This window comes from Culex quinquefasciatus, chromosome 2 (genome assembly GCF_015732765.1).
Source record: "Culex quinquefasciatus strain JHB chromosome 2, VPISU_Cqui_1.0_pri_paternal, whole genome shotgun sequence".
In the NCBI taxonomy this organism is placed as follows: domain Eukaryota; kingdom Metazoa; phylum Arthropoda; class Insecta; order Diptera; family Culicidae; genus Culex; species Culex quinquefasciatus.
In genome coordinates, this window is record NC_051862.1 from 196,892,943 (window position 1) to 196,915,169 (window position 22,227).

The window sequence follows — 22,227 nt, forward strand, 5'->3', positions numbered from 1 at the left end:
TCGGGATCCGCTGTCCTTTGAGCAGCGGTCAGTGTTGAGGAGCGTTGTCACCGTCGGCATTGCGAGTTCCCATCTCTCGTCGGGTTCGACTTGTGGTTCGATGCCGTTGTCTGTTGCGATCAGACTTGCTTCGTGGTTCAGAACACTGTCGGGAGTTGGCGCACCAGTCATGTGGGTACCGTAGTCCGGGAGGACACGGCCGGTTCCGGATTCGTTGGGGTTTCCTTGTGTCGGTTCGAGAGGCACGCATTTGACACTGGTTTCGGTTACTTCGCTGGAGATTGCGGACACTGGGAGGTCCGTCGGATCGGCATTGGTTGCCGGTTGAAGCTGGTCACGCATGACCACTTCGGTGTCCAAGACATCGCTCGCGGATGTGGGCTTGGATGGGCGGATTGGATCGATCTTTGGCGGCATACGACTTCGCAAAGCCGTATCCGCTTCCAGGGTTTGGGACCTGGACCGGGTTTCGGGTGGTGAGCTCGTGTAGCTCGTCGACGGAGAGTGATTTCGCAAAATCACTTCCGTGTCCAGGTTTTCGGGCCTGGATCGTAGGTTCGAGTTGGCAGTTTGTCCTGAGAGCTCCGGATGGGCGGACTCACAGGCCATCATCGGGGTGTCCCAGTAGTTGCTTTCGTAGATCGTCGGCGTTGACATCGTCCAGAGCTTCTGCTGGTGTGCAACGTAGTCCATTGCACTCGTTTTCGGGTTGGCGTTCGTCAGCGCAATGAACTTCTCCTCCAATGGCACGCTGACTGCATCGAAGAGTTGGTCGAAGGCGTCGTATTCCACTTCTTGCTGGGCGAGGTCGTCATCCGGAACATTGCCGACGATGCAGCTGTGGGCTCGGCCATACTCGTCGTACAATGCCCAAAGGGTTTTACGCAGCTTTGTCAGCTGTGCTAGCGTCGGATTCTGCAGATCGAGGACGACATCCCGGAGATTCGCGATCTTCTGCATGGCATGTACTCGCTGTTGGAACGCATCCTCCAGCTTTATCGTAAACATTGCCTTCCACATGGTGAAATTGGGAATCAGGGGGCAACAGGATCGAGGTGGAACGCTGCAGGTCGCCTACAGCGTTGGCAGCGGAATGTGGTTTACGCGAGAGGGATGTTTGTCTTCTCAAACGACGGGTTTGTTTCACTTTTCGCACTGTTCTGCCGCAGCAGGAAGGATCTTCTTATTCTTCACTTTTCCGGAAGCTCACTTCCGGAGCAGCTCTTTTTGGCAGCAACCGTTTTCGCACTTTGCTGAAGTTCCACTGCTCACAGCGAAATGTTTCGCGACACTTTTGTTCGACACTTTATCGGAAGGTCACTTCGGGAGCAGTTCTTTTGTGCACTTCTTACAAGGACCCCACTCGGCAAGCAGCCGAAGGTTCCGAAACGTTTTGGTGATGGTACGTCTCAGGGAGCTCAGTCCCAGAGCTTTTCTTTTTGCGCACTTTGTCGGAACTTTCCTTCCGGATGTCCCCGGGCGGCGCGCACACGGAAGTCCAATCCGGGTCGGTAGGACCATATGTTCGGTCGGGACCGAACTACGGAGCGTGTGGACTGTATTTTTGGCGACGGCGGACTCTCGGGTGCGGTCACCCTTGGTGGACAACGGAGGAACCACTTTTCGGAGGCAGAATCGGAATTGCGGTCGGATCAAACTTAGGCGAAAGCAGGGCAACTCTTCTAAACACTACTTAACTTTATCTGTATTTCTCTACTGGGTCGATCTACAAAGGTTGCGCGGTCGCGGGTTTACTTCCTCGGAAGCCGGTTCGGGGTTCGCGTCGGATCGCGTCGAGGTTGGGCGAAACTTGTCCTCGCGTGTCGTACGCCTCCTTCTCGGACGGGAGGTGGATCAAGAATGCTACTGACTGCTGACGTCGTGGTGTGGAGCAAAACTAGCGGTACTTTTCCTCGACGTTGCACGCGCCGTTTTCCCTCCACTTTGCGTGTGTGGTTTGTTTTGGTTTGCGCTCCCTTCAGGAACGCTCGTGTGCACGCAAAACTCATTCCGGACGGAACAATATCTAACTGAATGTTCATTGAAACAAAAAAACAGTTAAATACTGACCACTACATAAATTAACATTGATTTTAAAAAATAATATCAAAAATTACAAAATTAAATAGGGAGTCAGGCAATTGTTTTATGAATTTCTTGACATTTTTCTAAATCCTTTGAATGAATAATTTCAGCAATCGTGTTTTAATCATTCTTTGATTTAAAATGATGATGAAGTTTAAAAAAAATAGGAACAAAATTTAAAGTTCAGTTATCTTTAACTTTTTGTCATTTCCAGTTGAAACGAAGTATCCAAAACTATACTTTTGCCGATTTAAAAAATAACATGAATGTTATAAGTATTGTTGAACTTTCGATAATTTTTTCAAAGACTAATTGTTTGTGTTTCTACTCTGAATCGTAATAATGAAATTTGTGAAGTTTTTTTCAATTGTTGTTTAATTTCTGTATTTACAAAAGATGCCTATATTTGGATTATTTTTAAATTCATTTAATTTTTTTTTTGGTGGTTAATATTGACTTTTCTTAGAGAAAGTTTTTTGTTTGAAATCATTCTTTAAATAAGAAATGCGTATTATTTGAGCATTCTGGAAAAGTCTGGAAAAGTCGGGAATTTGAAAATAGGATTTGAGTGGTCACCCTGCCCCACAAAAATTTTGGGCCCGATCGGTGATTTAAAAAAAAATATATTGAAATCATTTTTAAGCAAAATGAAAATAATCTCCATTTTATATTGAAAGTGTAATTTTCGATTGCAAATTCTATTTTACTTTAAAATTATTTTGTCCAGCTTTTCAATATTATACAAAACACACTACTTTTTCAAAACATCATTTCTCCTAAATCTGATTTTGCACCCTCACGCAGTATGGCTTAAAAGATATATATTTTTGCCTTCTAAACATATAACAAAATCGAAATAAAAAAATACGTATTTTGGGAATTCAACTTTAAGTCATAAAGTGTTAAAAAAATATGTTATAGCCTTTCCTCAGTGAGGTAGACAAAACCACCGGTTACTTCTTGCTGCTTGTATTGTATCAATTCCATTTTTAATTGATTTCCTTCAATTTTTTTCAAATAAAATTCAAAATACGAATTTCTAGCTTATTTGTTTATAGGGTAAAAAAAAAACCATTTTAAGCCTTATAAGCGGTCGTGTTTGAATTATGCTGGATAATCTGGAGTGTTCCTTGTAATTTACTAAAACCAAGTATACCAACGAGTAGAGCAACTTTTAGTGAACATTTCTGTTTATTTTCACTTTTACTAAAAGTTATTCTTTTCTTTTTACAAGCATTTGAAAAAAAATATTTCCAAATGTATTCTAATCAGTCGAGTGCATTGGAGCACGCCCATTTTTCTATTTTCAGCTTAGTTCTTTTTTTCTTCCAGTTCTCTTTTGGGTCTGCTTAGTGCTGCCAAAATTGATGAAATTTTAAGCGAACACTCACGAAAAGTAGCATTTATAGAGAAAATTTCCTGGCATCAGTGGCTCACACCAACAGGCGCTGCTGGTGGTGTTGGTCGCTACCCTTTGTTCTTTATTTGCCTTCGCTTCTCGCTCGGTTTTCTTCAGCCTTCGACTGGAATGGGTCGTCAAAATTGAAACGTCAAAAGAGTTGGCGCGTTTGTTTTTTTGATGGCGCTTGCTAATTATTTACATGTTTCGGGATTATTTTGCAAGTGAGTGATCAACTAATGTGCAAAAGAACGTGTTGCCGAAAGTTGGGGGCAGTTTTGTACCGAAAGCGCCTTGAAAAAGTAAGCGCGAGTGAAAAGTTGATTTTGGCGATATTTATTAACCGTTTGAGGGTTTTTCGCGTGTGTGTGTGCCAACAAAAAGATGAGAAATGGTCTCGCAAGATAGAAATTATGATCAAAAGTGCTTTAAATTTGATCTTTTTGGCCAGTAAGTGGCATAAATTTGCATGCTTACTCGAGGCGGTGCTGTTGCTGGTAAGTTTATAGCCTAAATAGTATTTTTGGAGCTTTAATCGAGCATCAAACTCTCCATATGACGAAGGTGTTTGATTGGAAAGGGTATATTTCTCCTAATCAGTGTTGGCATTCTCGCACCCTCGCGAGAAAAAAAATCATCTCTCTCGAGTTCTCGCCGCTAGTCGCGAGCTGCCGAGAGCAACTCTCCGCAACTCGCCGAAATTTATTTAAATTAAGTAACAAAAAGCTTGGAAAAAAAAAACTTTGAATTTACATTTTATTTGATTCCCTGGCTTAAACCAATAAAACTTTTTTTTAATAATCGATGGAGATGAATTTTTAAAAAAGTCTTAACAATTCCCTGTTCCGCTGAAATGTTTGATGTAGGTCGTCGTTGTTTTAACACACTCCGAAAAACCCCAAACATTTTTTTTCTCATATACATAAGCTATCAGTTCTAAATGGTTTATTTTCCCTCAGTTTGTTATGAAACCCGCTGACCCAGAGATAACCCCACCTACGTAATTTCTAGTTTCACTGACGATTAGGAAATTTGAGTTTTGCAAAACATAAACACCTTAGATTAGCATTACCTCGCAGTTTAAAAAAAAACTTTCCATTCTATTTTCGGGCAGAAAACAACTGCTCGTCGCATTCTAATCTGCAGAGTGTGTAGATTGCGTTTGACCTACTGTGAGTTCTTTTTTGAACTCAGCACGCGGCAAATCGCCGGGGAATCCACCCGTTGCAACCGCACTACGGACTCTTCCCAGTAACTGCGCCTGTCTGGCTCTTGCCAGATGACGCTGATCAAGATTGACGTCGCTCCGATCACCGATAAGATCCCGATCAGAGTCTGAACGCGCGCCTTTGAGAGAAAGTGTAAACTTTCGCTCTTCTGAGAGCGCGCGCGAGAGAGAGCACTGATAACGCGGTTACGGCGCAGTAGATTCCAGGTTCTCTCCGTGGTGTGTGTCCGCGGTTGATAAGGACTCGGGGCGCGTCCGATCGTACGGTTGTGGTTGTTTGGGATCCTTATTTAAGCCGGCGCGAGGTACCGTGCGGGATTCAGTTGGTTTGCGGTGATCGTTTGAAGATCTTCCAGGAAGAAGTTCCTTGTACACAGAGAGAGATGATGAGTACGCGATGTGGTGAAGATAAGAAAAGTGAGGTGGCGACCCCGTTCAAACTGTGGGGTGGTCGCTACTCGAAGGGAACCGATCACGTCCTGTCTCGGGTGAATAACTCGCTGACGGTGGACAAACGGCTGTACGCGGAGGATCTCGATGGTAGTGTGGCGTACGCGAGGAGTTTGGCCGAAGCAAAGCTGTTGACGCAAAGTGAGTTTAAGGTGATCTGCTATGGGTTGGAGACGGTGCGCGATGAGTGGATCAAGGGTACGATCAAGTTGATGCCACGGGATGAAGATGTGCACACGGTTAACGAGCGCAGGTTGATCGAGATCGTTGGGCCACAGATCGGCGGAAAGTTGCACACCGGACGAAGCCGCAACGAGCAGGTCGTCCTGGACATGAAGCTGTGGATGAGGGACGCCGTCAAGGATCTGCTCAAACAGCTGGGTGAGCTAATCAAGAAGATCAACGAAGTTGCGGAAAAGTACATCGATGTGTTGATGCCGGGTTATACCCACATGCAGCGAGGACAACCGGTCCGCTTCAGTCACTGGATCCTCAGCTACGCTTTCTACTTCAAGGAAGACTACCAACGGGTCGCCGAGTTTCTCAAGCGCATGAACGTCCTTCCCCTAGGAAGTGGCGCCCTCGCCGGCAACCCCTTCAACATTAACCGTCACAAGCTCGCCGACGACCTGGGCTTCAACGGAGTAACGTACAACAGCATGACCGCCGTCAGCGACCGTGACTTTGTCGTCGAGTTCAACTTCCTGTGCACCCTAACCGGCGTTCACCTGAGCCGACTCGCAGAAGATCTGATCCTGTTCTCCACCAAAGAGTACAACTTCCTCGAACTCTCGGAAGAGTACACCACCGGAAGTAGCTTGATGCCGCAGAAGCGCAACCCCGATTCCCTGGAACTCATCCGAGGTATCGCCGGTAGCGTTTTTGGCCAGCATTGCGGCCTGCTGATGACCCTGAAGGGGCTACCGTCGACGTACAACAAAGATTTGCAGTGCGATAAGAGTGGGATGTTTGCGGTGTTTGACCAGAGCTTGCTGTCGCTGACGCTGATGACGGGCGTGATTGGGACGATGCGCGTCGACGAGGATCGCTGTCTGAGCGCGCTCGGGTACGACATGCTGGCGACGGATATGGTGAGCATTTGGGGGAGGGTTTGTTGGGGTTGTTTTAATAAATTTTGAAACATTTTTTAGAACTATAAAATTATTCAGTTCTCTAGAATAATCGAAAATATCAGTTTTTATTCTTTAGAATAATGTTTTTCCTTCACTTGAAAAATAGCTATTATTTATTATAGCAACTAAAATTAAATTTAACTTTTTAATCAAAATAAAGTAGCACAGTAAATTTGAATGCAATGTGCAAATTTTTGGTTTTTCTGAAGAGCACACGATTTTGAATGAAAGTGCATCAAAAACTCAAAAGTGATGAAAATTAATATGGGACTGGTTAAAAAATTTCAACCTAAAACTGTGCAAATGGATTTGATTACGTCAAATTGACCATTAGTTAGTTGACTTTTCATGTTTCTTTGAAAAAATATCAGTAAAGGGTGTACAGTAACCAATGAAGTTATCATCTTGTTATTCCAAAAATGCAACAACCTGATTGTTAAAATAGTGAAACTCTGTTTTTAAATAATTTTGTAGATCGTACTTTAGGGGATGAATCAATAATTATATCGATAGTTCCCGTTTCTGCAAAGATACCAAAATCTGTGTATCGATAATTTGGGAGCAAAATGCTCTGGTTGATATGCAATGCACCGTAAAATGTTTGCTCAACTAAGTTTACCGTCATCTGGGGTGAATCGGGACTACAGTCTGAATAATTTAGAAAACGATGCACTATTTTGGATGTTCTGTGTATGTTCTATCCGAAACTAATCAAAAATACCCAAATATTGTACAGTAACAAGACTAAAACAGCTGTCCCGTTTTGCCCCAGATGATGGAACTAACTTTTATTGAATGCACATAAATTTGAAACACACAAAATTTCAAAAATCGGCTAAAACACTTGTTTTACTCAAAATGCTAATGAATCTAAAAAAAAAATCTGTTTTAAAACATATGAAAATAATTTTAACTGTTCTTAGTGTCAAACTGTCCATATAATCCAGTAGTGCAGTCCATTTTCAGATTCGAACTCATTTTCATTGACAAAAACATGGCATTTTGATGGTGTTTAAATAGTACTAATCATCAATGTTTTCATAATATAGTTAGTTGACTTAGTTTTAAAACTTAAAAAATCGTTTCAAAAACACCCAAAAAGCAAAAACTGGAAATTTGGTTGATTGGACCTTTAAAAAAAACTCCAGAAATTCAATCATAATAAAAAATTCAAAAAAAAAATGAAAGATTTCTGAAAATAATTTATTGTTATTTTTATGTCTAAGAAAGCTACTTTTAATTTCAAAACATTTTTAAAGAGAATCTTGTTTCTTTTATACACAAGGTCACAAGTTGAAAAACAAAACTTGTGCACCGTGAAATGAACCGGTTTTCTCTTTCAAAAAATGCAAAATAATAAGGTGGAATCAAATGACTTTAAAATTTACAGCAATTTGTTACTGTAAAGCTGTTAGAATAAGGAAATTATGATATCGCGTTTTTTTCTCAGATTTTTAAAATTATATTTTAAGTTTCACTCTTTGATAATTTAATTTTGTTTAGTGCACCAGATCAATTTATGTTTATTATAACCAGGTTAATGAACTATAACATATTCAAAAACCTTTATGAACTTTTTAGTGCCAAAGTTATTCAATTTTAAATAGAGAAAATATCAAATTTATTTGCTAATTGCATGACTTTTGTTCATTCTTTTTTTTTTTTATTTCAATAGTATTTCATAAAATATTGTATTTATAGTTGACATTTACAAACACATACAAATACAAATCAAATTGCACCAAAGTTTAATTATATTTTGAATAATATTTTATTAGTTGGTATTAAAATGCAACTTTGCTAAATATCAACTGTAAATGAAATAATTTATGAAGTATTATCGCAGTAAAAAAAAAATGAATGAATTAAACAAGTTTGGCAATGGGCAATTAAATAATTTAATGTTTTCTTTATTTTAAATTGAATAAAATTTGCACTGAGAAGTATCCAAAACAATTTGTTTAGTATTTATGCCATCATAGTTTTTATTAAGCTTTCAGTATTTTGCAATAGGTTTAGAATTAGAAATATCGTGGGTCAAGGATTTTATTTTGCCTTTTTGCGTATTTTTTTAAAGAATGGCCTATGATTTAAAACAAAGCTGTTCTTTTAGTTGAATTTTATTTCAATAACTAATTACATCATTTGAAAATAATATGTAGAAAACAAATACAGCATCTCCAACATTCTTATCGGAATCCATTTCAATCAACCCGATCAATGTGAAAATAAAAATAAAATATATATATATATATATATTTGTTGCTGACGATTTTGCTCAGTTCAGTTCAGTCATCCACTAAGTGTAATTTTGCAAAAAATGTACTATAGAATTTGAACACATTGGCTGTGGTTTTCATGAACGTTTGTTCATGATTTTATGAACTTATTACCTTCGTGTATGAATTAAAGATCAAATTTTATTATTTTTTGCTTTCCTTTGAAAAAAGTTTATTCAGAGTTTTTGTTACCAAAATTACAAAATATTTGAAACATATTATTTTCAAAATATTTGAGAGTTATAGGTATTAAGTATCTTTTCCCGAAAGTTTAATGTCTTTTTCTGATCTGTGGTTCTAATGTTCAGTTTTTTTTCTTGAATGCTTGATAGTGTTCCATTTGTAAAGAAAATGGAAAAAGCATTTTTTTTTTTGTTTATCCCTGACATTTGAGTGAAAATTTTGAAGAGGAGGTCCAAGAACTTTTAAAACATGTAGTTGCCCAACAAAATCCTGAATGCTACAGCAAATTAAAATTAAAAATTTGCTGATATTCATAGTTTCGCAAAAATTCTAAGTGTAAATCTCGGGTGAGTTTTCAAAAAGCCGTAAGAGCCACTGTGACCTCTGACACTAATTTTCGTTTTTCTCGAAAATGAAACAAAATTTAATTTATTTCAAGTATGGGGCACTTGAAGGGCGTGTAGATGAACAATCTCGAGCATTTTTGATATTGGTTTTTCGTAAGTAGGTCAAAAACCGATGCAAAAAGGACTTTGTTTACCAACGGCTCTTACGGCTTTTTGAAAACTAATCCGAGAAATATAGGTTTTCGGTGCCCTCTCCCCGTGCCAAACCATCACACTTAGGAGACCCGGAAGGCGGAGTCTTGTCGCAAAAAGAACGATACATGCCTGTGGATCCGTTTACGAAACCGCATAGTTTCGCACTCTCAACTAAAAAAAAAATCAATTCGTTTCGTTTTTTATACTTTTTTCAATAATAAGAAAAAGATGTTTTTCCAAAAGGCAATAATCATTTTTTTTCTACTACTCCCCAGGCATACTACCTGGTCCGCCGGGGCATCCCCTTCCGGGAGGCGCACCACATCTGCGGCGAGGTGGTCGCCTTCTCCGAGAAGGTCAAGATCCCGATCAACAAGCTCACGCTGGAGGACCTGCAGGACATCTGTCCGTACTTTGACGAAACGGTGAGCGCCCTCTGGAACTACGAGAACAGCGTCGAGCAGTACACGGTGGTCGGCGGCACGTCCAAGATTTCCGTCCAGGAGCAGATCAACCTGCTGAAGGAGTTTCTTTCCGAGGCGGTGTGAGGAAATGTTTGCGTTTTAGGCGTATAGTAATTGTTTTATTTGTTTCGTGTGTATTTTTGTAAACTGTATAAATATCATTTGACCATGTTTTTTTTTGCTTCATATTATATATTAAACTGTAGTATAGAAAAGAGTGTTAAGTCGCTTAAGTATACACTGCAAAATAAACAAAAAAAAAGAAGATCTGTGCTATTTTCCCTGTTGTGACTAATAAAGGACCTTGTACAAATCGTGCATCGTAAGCCTAAGTATAAAAAAAAAATGATTGTCTTTTTATTACTCTTTCTCCCTCGACTCAATCTATCACTCACTTCGCTCACATGCTGAGTCAGATTAGTAGCGCGTTAATGCGGAAAATAAAAAGAAAACACCCTTCAAGATTGTTACGTCCTGGCAAGCAAAATTGATAAACATACTTCTTACTGTAATAATAGAACAAAGCGCTGCGCGCGAACTTCCCTTACTTTTTCGCTCAAGAGGAAGTCCTCTCCAGCTTATCGTTTGACCTTTCGGCTAGCATTTTTTTTTCTCGCAAAATCTCAGTATTTAGTTAGAATCAAACCACACAATAGGAACAAGCAAACACTGTTTCTATACATTAAGCATCTATTCAAGTAAAGAGAGTTGAGTTTCTTTTTAAAGTTTCGCGTTCTGCGGTGCTTTTGCACACAAAAAAAACATCTTCTTAAAACATATCATTTTTACAAAGTTTGTTCCCACAACAAAACTTTTTTCTGCATTCTTCGAGATCCGTGTTAGTAAGTGCTACTAAATTTAGTATACGTGCGTGGGTGTGTTTAAATCACTCTTAATTTTTGTTTGACTCTGTGTTGTTAGTATCAATTCGAATTCGCTTTTTTCTCATTTTCACACAAGTTACAACCATCGATCAACTGTGCTCCCCCAAGTTTTTGACTTCGACGTCCTGGCTTCGAATCTCTGTGGTGGTGTGGTTGTGCTGCTCTCTCACCGGTGATGCTTTCTGGATGATCTGGAATCGTTCAAAGTTCGTTAGGAAATTGGGTTACAAACAAAGAGGTACATGATGGGGATTATTTTAGTCAAAACAATTTGGTTTTATACAAAGAAGCTTTTTAGTTAAAATGGCGCAGTTTAGCAAGAAAGGGGTGGGATTTGTTTTAGCCGGTGACCTGGAACGGATTGGAACACAAAGTTTGTGATAAGACAAGTGGGGAAAGAACAGCCAGATTGCAGTTGCATGCGGTTACTACTGGTTAACGTCGGTTAGTTTACAAAATTGCATCTCTGATGCTGATTGTGGAGATTTGTTGTTAAAACAAATTAGTAATGGCGCGATGTGTTAGATAATACATGAACCTATGGTCAAGCCGTTTGGAAAAGACGTCAATGCTAATGGTTTACACATTTTGCGACGCAAAATTTCAAGCAAACAGAGCAATTTATTTTTTTTAAGTTTACAATTTCTTACTGAGAAATTCTCGACGACATTGGCCGATTTCAACCATTTTTATTTTTTGTATTTTTTTATTTGGCTTCCCTATAACCAAAGAAGACATTTTGTGTCAATGCTTCACCCATAACTTCTCCATATAATGTTGGCAGCTGTCCAAAAATGGTACGTAAATAATCGTAAATATTCGATAATCTGTAATTTTTGAAGAAATTTTTTGATCAATTTGGTGTCTTCGGCAAAGTTTTAGGTATTGATGAAAAAACACGAAAAAAATCGTGAATATTTTTTTTTACAAAAACTCAATTTCCCTAAATTAGTTTTTTTTAATTTCGAGATTGTAAGTTTTTTTATTGTTTAGTAAGTTTTTTTTTTTATTTTTTTCTTACTCTTGGTGACACTTTTATTTACAAGCAATAACTGTTCCAACATGGGTTATGATGTAACACACAGCTGTAAGGAACTCCAAAACTCTGTTATGTACCTCAAAAGAACTTATTGTATCTCGATTATTCACCAATAAAACCGAATTAAAATTCAAATTAATTTCGAGATTTTTTGACATGTTTTAGGGGCACTATAGAGAAATAAAATAAAATAAAGATTTCTGAAATTTAATTCACATAATTTTGTCGACTTAATTTTTTGTAAATAAATTTGAGTGACCATTTCTGAAATAATTTATAATTCAAAAGTTCAGAAAATTTGCTATCTATAACGTTGTCTAAGAGACATTGAAGATTGGACCTCTGGTTGCTGAGAAACACAGCTTAGTGAAAAAAAAATGGAAAATTTAAGTTCTCTAAGTCTTATTTAGAGGTGGACAAAAACGCTCTTTTTAAGGAGCCGCTCATTTTTGTTCGCTCATTCAAAAGAGCCGCTCTTTTGAACGGCTCTTTCGCTCTTTTTCAAAATATGGAAAAACGAAACTATTGGCACTACGCCCCCCGGGGCATGGCCTTCCTCTAACGTGGGATTTCTGCTCCAGCGCCTCTGACGAGACAGGAGAAACCGTTTCAAAATATGGATGAAAAGGATATTTTGTAAGCTATTTAACATTGGAATTATAGAAATTATTTGAAAAAAAAAAAACTAAGAACGAGAAGATGCCCTTGAAAACTATAGGTCTCTATGTCAACATTTCTACTCGAACCTAAACGTCAGCAATCTTAATTCTAATATTTTGGAGAAAATCCTATTAATTTTAAAGTTGCGTTTATCTCTCCCAAAATTGAAATAGTGCTGATATTTTATTTAGAGACAATATTCTGTTAACACTTTTCTTCATTCTGATTTGAACGATAAAGTCCATAAATTTATTCGAGCATGTGGATTTAATTTATTTCCGAAATCTCTAAGCTATTTAGTAGATTTAGGTAATAATTTACAAGTTTAGCAATTTGAAATGCTCAAATTTGTATTCGGGTTATACTTTAATGTACGATCAGTACAATCATCATCAAATCATTTACTTTTGAAATTTAAAAAAATAGAAAACTAAAAACATGAGCTTGACAACTATTAATTTGTTTTTAAATATTGTCTTCAATGCTATTGAGAATCTTTAAATATATATTTATGTGAAAGTTGCTATAGACACCCCAATGAAATATGTATGACGAAACAGCTCTGAAAATGTCGGGAAATAGCCCCACTTTAACTTGTCGTTTTTATTATCCTAAAGTACTCGAAAAAGTACACCAAGGGACAATGTTGGGATCATTTTTTGATTACCATTGAAATATTTGAAATTGTATTTTCAATTTTCAAAAACTAATTTAACTCTATAATTTGTTGTAGATTCAATCATTTATATTTAAAACAAGTTAAAAAAAATTATTCCATCTCGGAACGGTTCTTTCAAAAGACCGGAGTTTAAAAAAGAACCGCGGTTCTTTTTTTGAGAGCCATGGTTCGTTCGCTCTTTTTAATGAACCGGCTCTTTGAGCGGCTCGCTCTTTTTTTGCCCACCTCTAGTCTTATCCTAGCAACCCTTCATTTTCTAATGCCTTTTGTTTCAGCAACTAATGATCCGATTTTCAATGTTATGTAATGAAACATCCGTAAAATTTCAGATCTTTTCGAAAAAAATGTTTCACTTTTTCAGTTGGGCATAATATTGAATGTTTAGCCCTTTTGAGATGCTTATCTTGCACTTTTGCACATTTTCTACGAAAAAAACTTGAATGATTTCAACTCACAGGCAAAATAACGTGCAAAATCTGATATGTAAGACAAGACTTTTTGAAAAAAATCCGATTTTCGAAAAAAAAATCTAAAATATTGTTAAACAAAATTTCGAAAGCAAATTTACGATGCAAAATGTAATAAACGATCGAAAATTCTTGACACATTTTTTGATAAAGCTCATCGTTTTCATGTTATAGGCATTTTAAGGTAACATTTTTCCAAAAATGTATTTTTTTTGGTTTTGATATCTCGAAAATTATTGAGTCAATATTTAATGTGCTATCAAATTATTTTCGGAATTTTAAAATATGGCCCAAAATTTTAAAATGTTCAAAATAAGTGTTTTCAGCCCATACAAAAAGTTTGGTTTGGTTTTGAATCTTAGAAATTATTATTATTATTAATTATTTTTTTAACATTGAAAATCAAACTAATAGTTTTCGACATATGTATCACGATTTGAAAAATGAGGATTTATTAGGTGAAACTGGGATGAACTAATTTTCAAAAAATTTAAACTTTAAGAGGTTGTATCTCAGCAACAAGCTTTCCGATCAACAAAATAAAAAACTGTAGGAATCATTTTCAGCTTATCAAATATATTTTTTTGCAGTATTGCTTTTCCTGTAGGAATTATTTTTAAATTGCAAGCAAAATATCATTTGAGGGCTGACAAACAATTTTAATATTTGTACCAGTCTAATCACATATTTTGAGAATGTCATTTGATTGGAACCCTGTTTTGACAGCTAAAACGAAGTTGACTTTATAGCTGTCGGCCACCATTGCTAGTACCAACCACTAGTGTCTTCCTTTTATCTACAAGGACTTCGCCGCCCTGGGCTCCTAAGTGTATGAAAGTATGGCACGGAGCGACGGCGCCGAATACCTATATTTACACAAAGAATTATAGAGCGCCCGCCGCGGGATTCGAACCGGCGACCTCTGGATTGTGAGTCCAGTGCGCGGTCCGATTGATCCACACGGGCGGGACGACAGCTTAGTGACTTGACAGCTGGCGTACGAAATATTAGCAACAGCTTTACTGCCGTTCTACGCATAATTGTCCCATGTTCAATAGAGTACACATAAGAAAAACGCAATTGAAATTTTTCGAGCGATTTCTATGTTTTTACGCATAACTGTCCCGTGGGTTTCTATTCGCCCTATGAGTCCTTAATCGCCCCAGTTAGCAGTTTATCACACTTATTTGTGATCCTCTTGCTATACAACAGGTAAACAAGGCATAATGCTTAGTAAAACCAATGATTCCGCGTAAGAAAATATTTGGTGGGACATTTATGCGTAGAAGTTAAACGATGAGACAAACAGACTTGGTGTTGTTTTAAATGAGTTTCCGAACAAAGAACCAGATTTTATTTATTTTTCTTAAAATATACGTCAAACAAAACTTAAAAATGTTAAAAAGTTAAAATTGTCCAAAAATTACATAGGATAATTATGCGTAGAACCAGAGAGAAGGTTGAACGGCAGTTTATTGGGCAAAAACATGGCCATTTGGAATGTAACCGAGAATATATATTTATAATTCTGTGGGTTTGCCTTAGATTTTATTTGTTCTAGATTTGTTTAGTAAATTTTGAAACGTTATTTCCTCGGCCGACTGATTGCCGGTTTTAAACGTGATGTAAATATTGCTGACCGATTCTTAGCGAAGCTACACCAAAATGTCACTTTTTTCAATTTTCAATGTGATTTTTTATATGAAAAATTTCATTTTAATTATGAACTAATAATTGCAATGTGCTTTAAATGCGTTTTCTTATCTGAAATGCCAAAAATATTGACCAAATAAGGTCTGCAAGTCATTGAATGGGAGAGGAGTTTTTTCATAAATCTGCTCCTTTCGTTGACCCGTCACGAAAAGAAATGGCTGGCAAAAACTCAAATCTCAACCAAATCTTTCAGTTCAAGGAGCAAAAGATTCGTTTTTCAATTTGTGATAATGTGTAGAAGAGCAAAAGTTTTAAAAAATCAATCTGGCAAAACTGTGTCGATTTTTTTGGTGTGCCTTTTAAAATTCCAGTTTTACGATGTTGTCCCGTCACGCTACATTTTCATTTCAGGAGAAGCACAGGTATAATATTGTTCATTGTGCATGTCATTTCTATGTTGGAAAATCAATTATCTTTTCAAATATGTAATAACATTGGGGGGTTTCTTCTTTAATTGTGCCACTACAGCCTGTGTAGCCGCAAACTGCCTCCAGGAAATCACCCACCACGTGGGAGTGATCACGGACCGCGACGTGCTTCTTGCTTGTCCGCTTGCTGAGATGCGACTGCCCGACTGGCAGCCGCACGCTGTCATCGAGCAGTTCCCTGTTGTCACTGCGAGAGTGCAATAGGCACTCTCTACATAGACTGGCACGCTCTCATGCGTGTGCCCCACACATCTCCCTTCCTCTCTAAAATAAAATAATTTGATGTAATGTTGAATTGCACATATTACATTTAAAACTAACATGGGCAAGTATCTATATAAATGTTTCGGATAAAAAGGTTCCTTTGTTGTGTTCCGAAATGGCGAATACCAATTTAACACTTAGGAGTTTTTTTGTGTTCGCCGCGGAATCTGACTACCACTGGATTATTAGTCCAGTGCGCGGTCTGATTGATCCATACAGGCTGACAATATTTCTACCATCACGCTTCGCATTTCTCTTATCACTCGTTTGCCTAAATACATTTTTGATCAACGCTTGTTAAAATAAATTTCCTTCGCTAAGTTTTCCGAAGACTTCAAATTTCGCAAAAACTAATTCTTTCATCATTTTCCCCTTTTCACTTTTCACAAAAGGTGATCATTCTAACATTTTCCAAATCTCTTTATGGCCGTCGTTTAAGATTCCTTCTAAAATCGGGCAAAATTTTTATAATTTACCTGTTCCGTTTCCTGAGTGATTAAATGATTTAAACATTCTCTCTAACATAAGATCTTGTTTCGCATAACTAATCTGTTCCCTCTCTTCTTTTGAGTGGGATGCCTGAACACACTTTTGTCTTTTTCTTTCCCAATGGTTCATCAGACTTCTCTTTTTATCTTTACCGTGTGGTTCACACAATTCCACACTTCTCTTTTTTCTTCAAATAGCCCGGCTTCTCTCCTTTCCCTTTGACGAGCGGTTCACCTCTCTATTTTAATCTATCTATCCCTCTATCCTTCTAAATATCTATATTTATCTTTCCCTCTTTATCTATCTACCAAACTCTTTCATAAGCTAGCTCTCTCCTTATCTAACCTTCTCTCTATATAATTCCCTTTATATATACCTATCTATCTTTCTATACCTTTCTACTAAACTCTTTCATTCGCTAACTCTGTCCTTATCTAACCTTCTCTCTGTCTAATTATCTCAACCTCCCCTTTCTCTAACACCCAGCACCCAGTTATTGTAAACGATGAACCTAAACTAGTCACGGTAACCTTCGATTGATCTTTCTCAAATCTTAAATTATTTAAACCCACATTAAGGTATTTCCCAGACCCGAAATATTTTAGCAGAGCTGATTTTGCTAGAATGCTGTAAGAATATCCAGCTCTGTGAGAACTCTGCTAGAATTTTGCTAGAACGTGACTGGGTTGGCATGCTTCATTTTCTGCGAAAACCAGACTCCACATAACCAAAATGTACAGCTTAATGAAAACAAAAGTCTAAGAAAACAACTAAGTCATTTGTTACGTTCCTGGTGCACTCTGAGCGATGTAAGCCACTCAGTTGTTCGAAGCACATGTTTGAACATACTCAAAATCCTCATCCAACGATCAGCGACTCTTTTTATTCCCTTTTCCGATCGGCCCCTACGAATGCACTCTTCCTTCTCCGTTTAAGAGTGGGCTTCTAAAATACACCTTTCTTTTAACTCTACAGAGTGGTCTGATCTACCGCACTCTTCTTGTTTATTTTTAGTAGTAAGCGCTAACTTTTCGTTTTCCCTTTACTTAAGACGATCGATTTTTTTAGAAATTATGACTTTGCCTAGCGGTCCTCAGAAACACGCTGTGGTTGTGCGGTCTCAAACTCTTCCACATCTTTGAGTAGTCCCTCAAACTACACTCTTTCTCATTCGAGCAGTCTCAAAACACGCTTTGGTGGCGCGGTCTCAAGCTCACACACACACCTTCAGTGGTCCATCAGACTTCACCCTTTCTCGTCCGAGCGGTCCTCAAAACCTCGCTCTGGCGGTGCGGTCTCAAACTCACACACACACCTTGAGTGGTCCAACAGACTTCACTCTTCCTCTTCCGAGCTGTTCTCAAAAAAACTCGCTCTGGTGGTGCGGTCTCAAACTCACACACACACCTTGAGTGGTCCATCAGACTTCACTCTTCCTTTCCGAAACTCGGTCTCCTGACCTCGCACACATACATACCACAAACTATTCCATGCGTCAAATCTTCTCCAAAGGTGTTCTTTACAAACACTGTGTCATTTCTCAACGACTACTATTTTCTCATCACTAACGCACAACACCAACCGCAATAAGTACGGCACTTACCCAAACAAACAAAAATACCGGTACAGAAACGCAGTGTGGGTGATTTCCTGGATGATTTCAAAGTGAGAACTGCAGGATTTGCTATAAAAAAGTAAGCAAAATATCTGCCACGGTCGCCAAAATGTGTAGCCGCAAACTGCCTCCAGGAAATCACCCACCACGTGGGAGTGATCACGGACCGCGACGTGCTTCTTGCTTGTCCGCTTGCTGAGATGCGACTGCCCGACTGGCAGCCGCACGCTGTCATCGAGCAGTTCCCTGTTGTCACTGCGAGAGTGCAATAGGCACTCTCTACATAGACTGGCACGCTCTCATGCGTGTGCCCCACACACAGCCAAAACGCTGAAAAAACTTGGGAATTTTTTGAACAGGAGCCGAAGAATCGGTCTGCTATTGATTTGTGCTGGCGTCAAACCAGAAAGTTCAACTGTTCAACACACCGATGCCTCTGTGCTCTCTTGTTCTAAGCTTGCTGGGATTTCTATCCAGTTAGCATAAGAGAGCACAAAGGCATCGCCATATGAAAATCCCTTTTTGTAAGGTTTCCTCTTTAGGATTAGCTGGTTACTTAAATATTTGCTTCCATTTCTACTGAAATGTAAATAGTTCCGTTGTAATCAGTTATCAGATTGTCTGTTCTTAGTAAAAAAACAAAAACAAATGAACCTCATAGCCACAATCACGCATTTCAATCGAAGTGAGTAAAATCGCCACGTAACACGCGTGAGCAGTATCATACGCGCAATCACCGCTGATCCACGTGATTGCACTATATATATATATATTCCAAGCCATCGGCGAGCAAGATCAGTCGCAGCAGATGACCTCAATTTCAGGTCCAACTAAAGGGGAACGCCAACGGGGTTAACGACGACGACGATTGATTGTTTCGCTATCGCGGCAAATCGAGCGGAAAGTGCAGCTGGCGATGATCCGGGTATTCCGCGGTGGAGTCGTCGTCGTCGTCGTCGCCGGACAACGGTCAACGGTAAAGTTCAACCCGAGAGAGTTCGAGACTGCAATCTTCTTTATTAATCATTTAGACATTACTATGATGCACGGTTTAGGCGCGTTATCAGACGTTTATAGTTGCGCTAAGATTACGACAAACTATACGGGATGTTGTGAGATTAGCTTGGGCTGGCCAGATGCACTGGACTGCACGTAGGTAGGATCAGGATTGTGAAATTCATTGCAGGGTTGAACTGAAATCATGAAGAGAGGAGGTTGAACAGGTTTAACCGGTGTCGAGTAGCAAATTTGGTGTTATATTATCCGATTTCAGTAGTTCAATCGAACTAAAAGTACCATGCTTCTCCATCGAAATGAGTTCCCTGTACATTTTTCTGGAGACGCACGGTGCTTTATGTTAACTTAATGTTCCGAATTCCGATAACTATTTTTTTTTTCAATCATATCTCAGAATCTTGTAAATAGATATTTACCATCACTGGATATATTACTTCAAATATCCTGAAAAATCATAGACAAATATTTTCAGCTGTGAGCTCTTTAATTCCGAGACCTTCAAAAAAGCTATCAAAGCGGCGAGCTAAAATCAATTCAGCCGTTCCGTTTCCAAACCAAATTTTAGCCAAATCGGAGCACAATTGATCTGAATCTTGCTGGTTTGACGTGGAAATGCTGTATTTTGATTAAAAGGACAAAAGAGTGTAATTCAATTTTTTGTTGCAATACAACATACAGTCATCCCACATATTCGGAACACTCACAAATTCTGAACACTTTTGTGATAAATTGTCAATAGCATGCCAAATGGATCTTTTCTGTCGACCTTATTATTTTTAGGACCTTTATTTGGACATTGCGCAAATAATTGTGGGATGTTATTGTGCCTCCTGAATTTAACTGATATTTTCACAAAAAAAATCATCAAACCATTCATAAAACATAACTAAACTTGAATTTCGTTTGTTTCAGTCCGTGAAGTCATTATTTTTTAAAAAATGTGTACTCATGAGGAGAACCAAAGTTTGTTTACATCCGTAAGGAAAAAGTGTTCCGAATTTGTGGATTATATAAAAGTTAAAATTAGCAGTTGTTCGATACAGCATTCGAAAGATCGCAGAAAAGCTTTCAAATGAAGATGAAAGCTAATCATTAAGGGGCTACATACATGTGGAAAATCTCAATATTTCATATTTCCGAATATTTATTAAATCCTTTAAAAAGATGAATTCCAATCACTCCTGAAAGTTTCATGAAGACATGTCATGATATAAGCGATTAGAAGACGATTTAAGTTCAAAGTTTTGCCATGCGCAAACCGGACTGTCAAACTTTGTGAGCGTTTTTTTCTCGGAACAACGAGTTGATTTACGGGTGCCACGATATCTCGAGATTGGATGGACCAAATTTGCTGAAATTTGGGGTGAAGACTCTCAAGACATATCCCGTGTGCATGACGAAGCCCAATTTTGAAATTTTGCTTTTCGAAAAAAATACAAAAATCAAAAACTGACGATTTTTTATATGAAAAACACAAAAATATTTTATTCTTTTTTTTAAATAAACTTTTTTTTAATCAGCCTTCGTCATGCACACGGGACCGGTTTAGCGAGTCTTCACCAAAATTTTGAGCCGATTTGGTCGAAGCAGTGTTGAGATATCGTGGCACCCATTTATTGAAACTGCTAACTTCAAATAGCTTTATCTCGGCAATGATACGTCTGTACGTCGTGAAAAAAAATAAAAGTACTAAACTCCTAAATTCTAGGAATTTTGGCTCCTTTCCTTATTAAGTAATCCAAAAAAACCCGATTACTAAATAAGGAAAAGAGACAAAATTCCTAGAATAAAGGAATTTGGTACTATTTTTTTATTTCAGTGTTTAAGACACTTTTGATAATTTTTAAATTTAATTAAGCTGGTACGATGTTTAGTATCGCAAAAAGTTTTTTTTTTTGGTTTCGCATTTCCCTTTTTTATTCTTCACAATTCCCTTTTTTTATTCTTCACAATTCGTATTCCATCGTTATTTTTCCGTTCGTCTAAACGATCTTGGGCGAAATGTCTATTAAGCGTATCGACTTTAGGCGAAATGTCCAGCACCAAATTTGATTCCGACTATTCGAGGACAAGTTTTTTGAAATTGACAAAGTTTGATCTACAAACGACTAAAGATTACTTTGTAAATTTATAAAGGTTTTTGTTTCATGATCACTTCCCATAGAAAATGCACGGATTTTGCATAAGTAATTTGAAAATTTTACTGTTATTAAGGAAGAAAAAAGATAAAAAGTTTAACCAATGGGGGTTTTTCTTTTCTATTGATAAAGTCTCTTTTGGATCACATAAAAATATGTATATAATACTGCAAAAAATGGTCTCCGCTTAACTTGTTGAATTTTAGTTTTTTGATAATCTACGAAATCGGCCGATTTCGACCATTTTAATTTTTGTATTTTTTTATTTGGCTTAAACTTTGTGGGGGCCTTCCATATGACCAAATAAGCTATTTTGCGTCATTGGTTCACCCATACAAGTCTCCATACAATTTTTTTATCAACTTTTTTTTCACTTAAACTCAATTTCCCAAAATATGTATTTTTTTTTTGATTTTCGAGATTTTTTGATATGTTTTAGGGGACGAAAGTCCGCAACTTTTGAGCTATAGAGAAACATGGTCAAAAAATCTGCCGCCGAGTTATGAATTTTTAAAAAAATAGTGATTTTTGGAAAAATCAAAGTTTCATGCAAAAACAATTTTGACATTATTTTTTAATGCAAAATTGAATTTGCAATCGAAAAGTACTTTATAGATTTTTTGATAAAGGGCTAAGTTTTCAAGATATAGCCACTGAAAGTTCGATTTTAGCGAAATATTTGCAGTTTTTTGGTTTTTAAAAATAGTGACCATGAGTGACAATTTCTAATTTTTTTTTGAAAAGTTCAGAAAATTTGCTATAAAATTGTCTAAGAGACATTGAAGATTGGACCTCGGGTTGCTGAGATTGAGCCGCTTTAAGAAAAAGAAACACGAAAATTGAAGTTTTCTTAATCTCACCAAAACAACCCACCATTTTCTAATGACGATATCTCAGCAAATAATGGTCCGATTTTCAATGTTAATACATGAAACATTTGTGAAATTTTCCGATCTTTTCGAAAAATATTTTATTTTTTTAAATCAAGACTAACATTTTAAAAGGGCCAAACATTGAATATTATGCTCATTTAAAATGGTAGTCTTGATTTAAAAAAAATCAAAGTATTTT

General features: G+C 37.7%; 2 protein-coding genes across 6 annotated transcripts in view; one reads left to right on the forward strand and one right to left on the reverse strand.

The window, feature by feature from the left end:
* Positions 1–5,020: 5,020 nt before the first annotated feature.
* LOC6036482 (argininosuccinate lyase) lies at positions 5,021–10,095 on the forward strand. Its single transcript, XM_001846480.2, has 2 exons — positions 5,021–6,253; positions 9,575–10,095. The coding sequence occupies exons 1-2, from the start codon at positions 5,096–5,098 to the stop codon at positions 9,845–9,847; spliced, it is 1,431 nt and encodes a 476-aa protein (XP_001846532.2). The 5' UTR covers positions 5,021–5,095; the 3' UTR covers positions 9,848–10,095.
* LOC6036481 (serine-rich adhesin for platelets) overlaps positions 9,946–22,227 on the reverse strand; it is a 129,915-nt gene continuing 117,633 nt past the window's right edge. For all 5 annotated transcript variants that reach the window (XR_005277799.1, XR_005277801.1, XR_005277800.1 and 2 more), the window contains one exon: positions 9,946–10,838. Coding sequence is in view for 1 of the 5 variants with exons in the window: in XM_038257939.1 (XP_038113867.1) it covers positions 10,814–10,838 (25 nt within the window). In the remaining 4 variants the exon portion in view is untranslated. The remainder of the gene's footprint in view (positions 10,839–22,227) is intronic.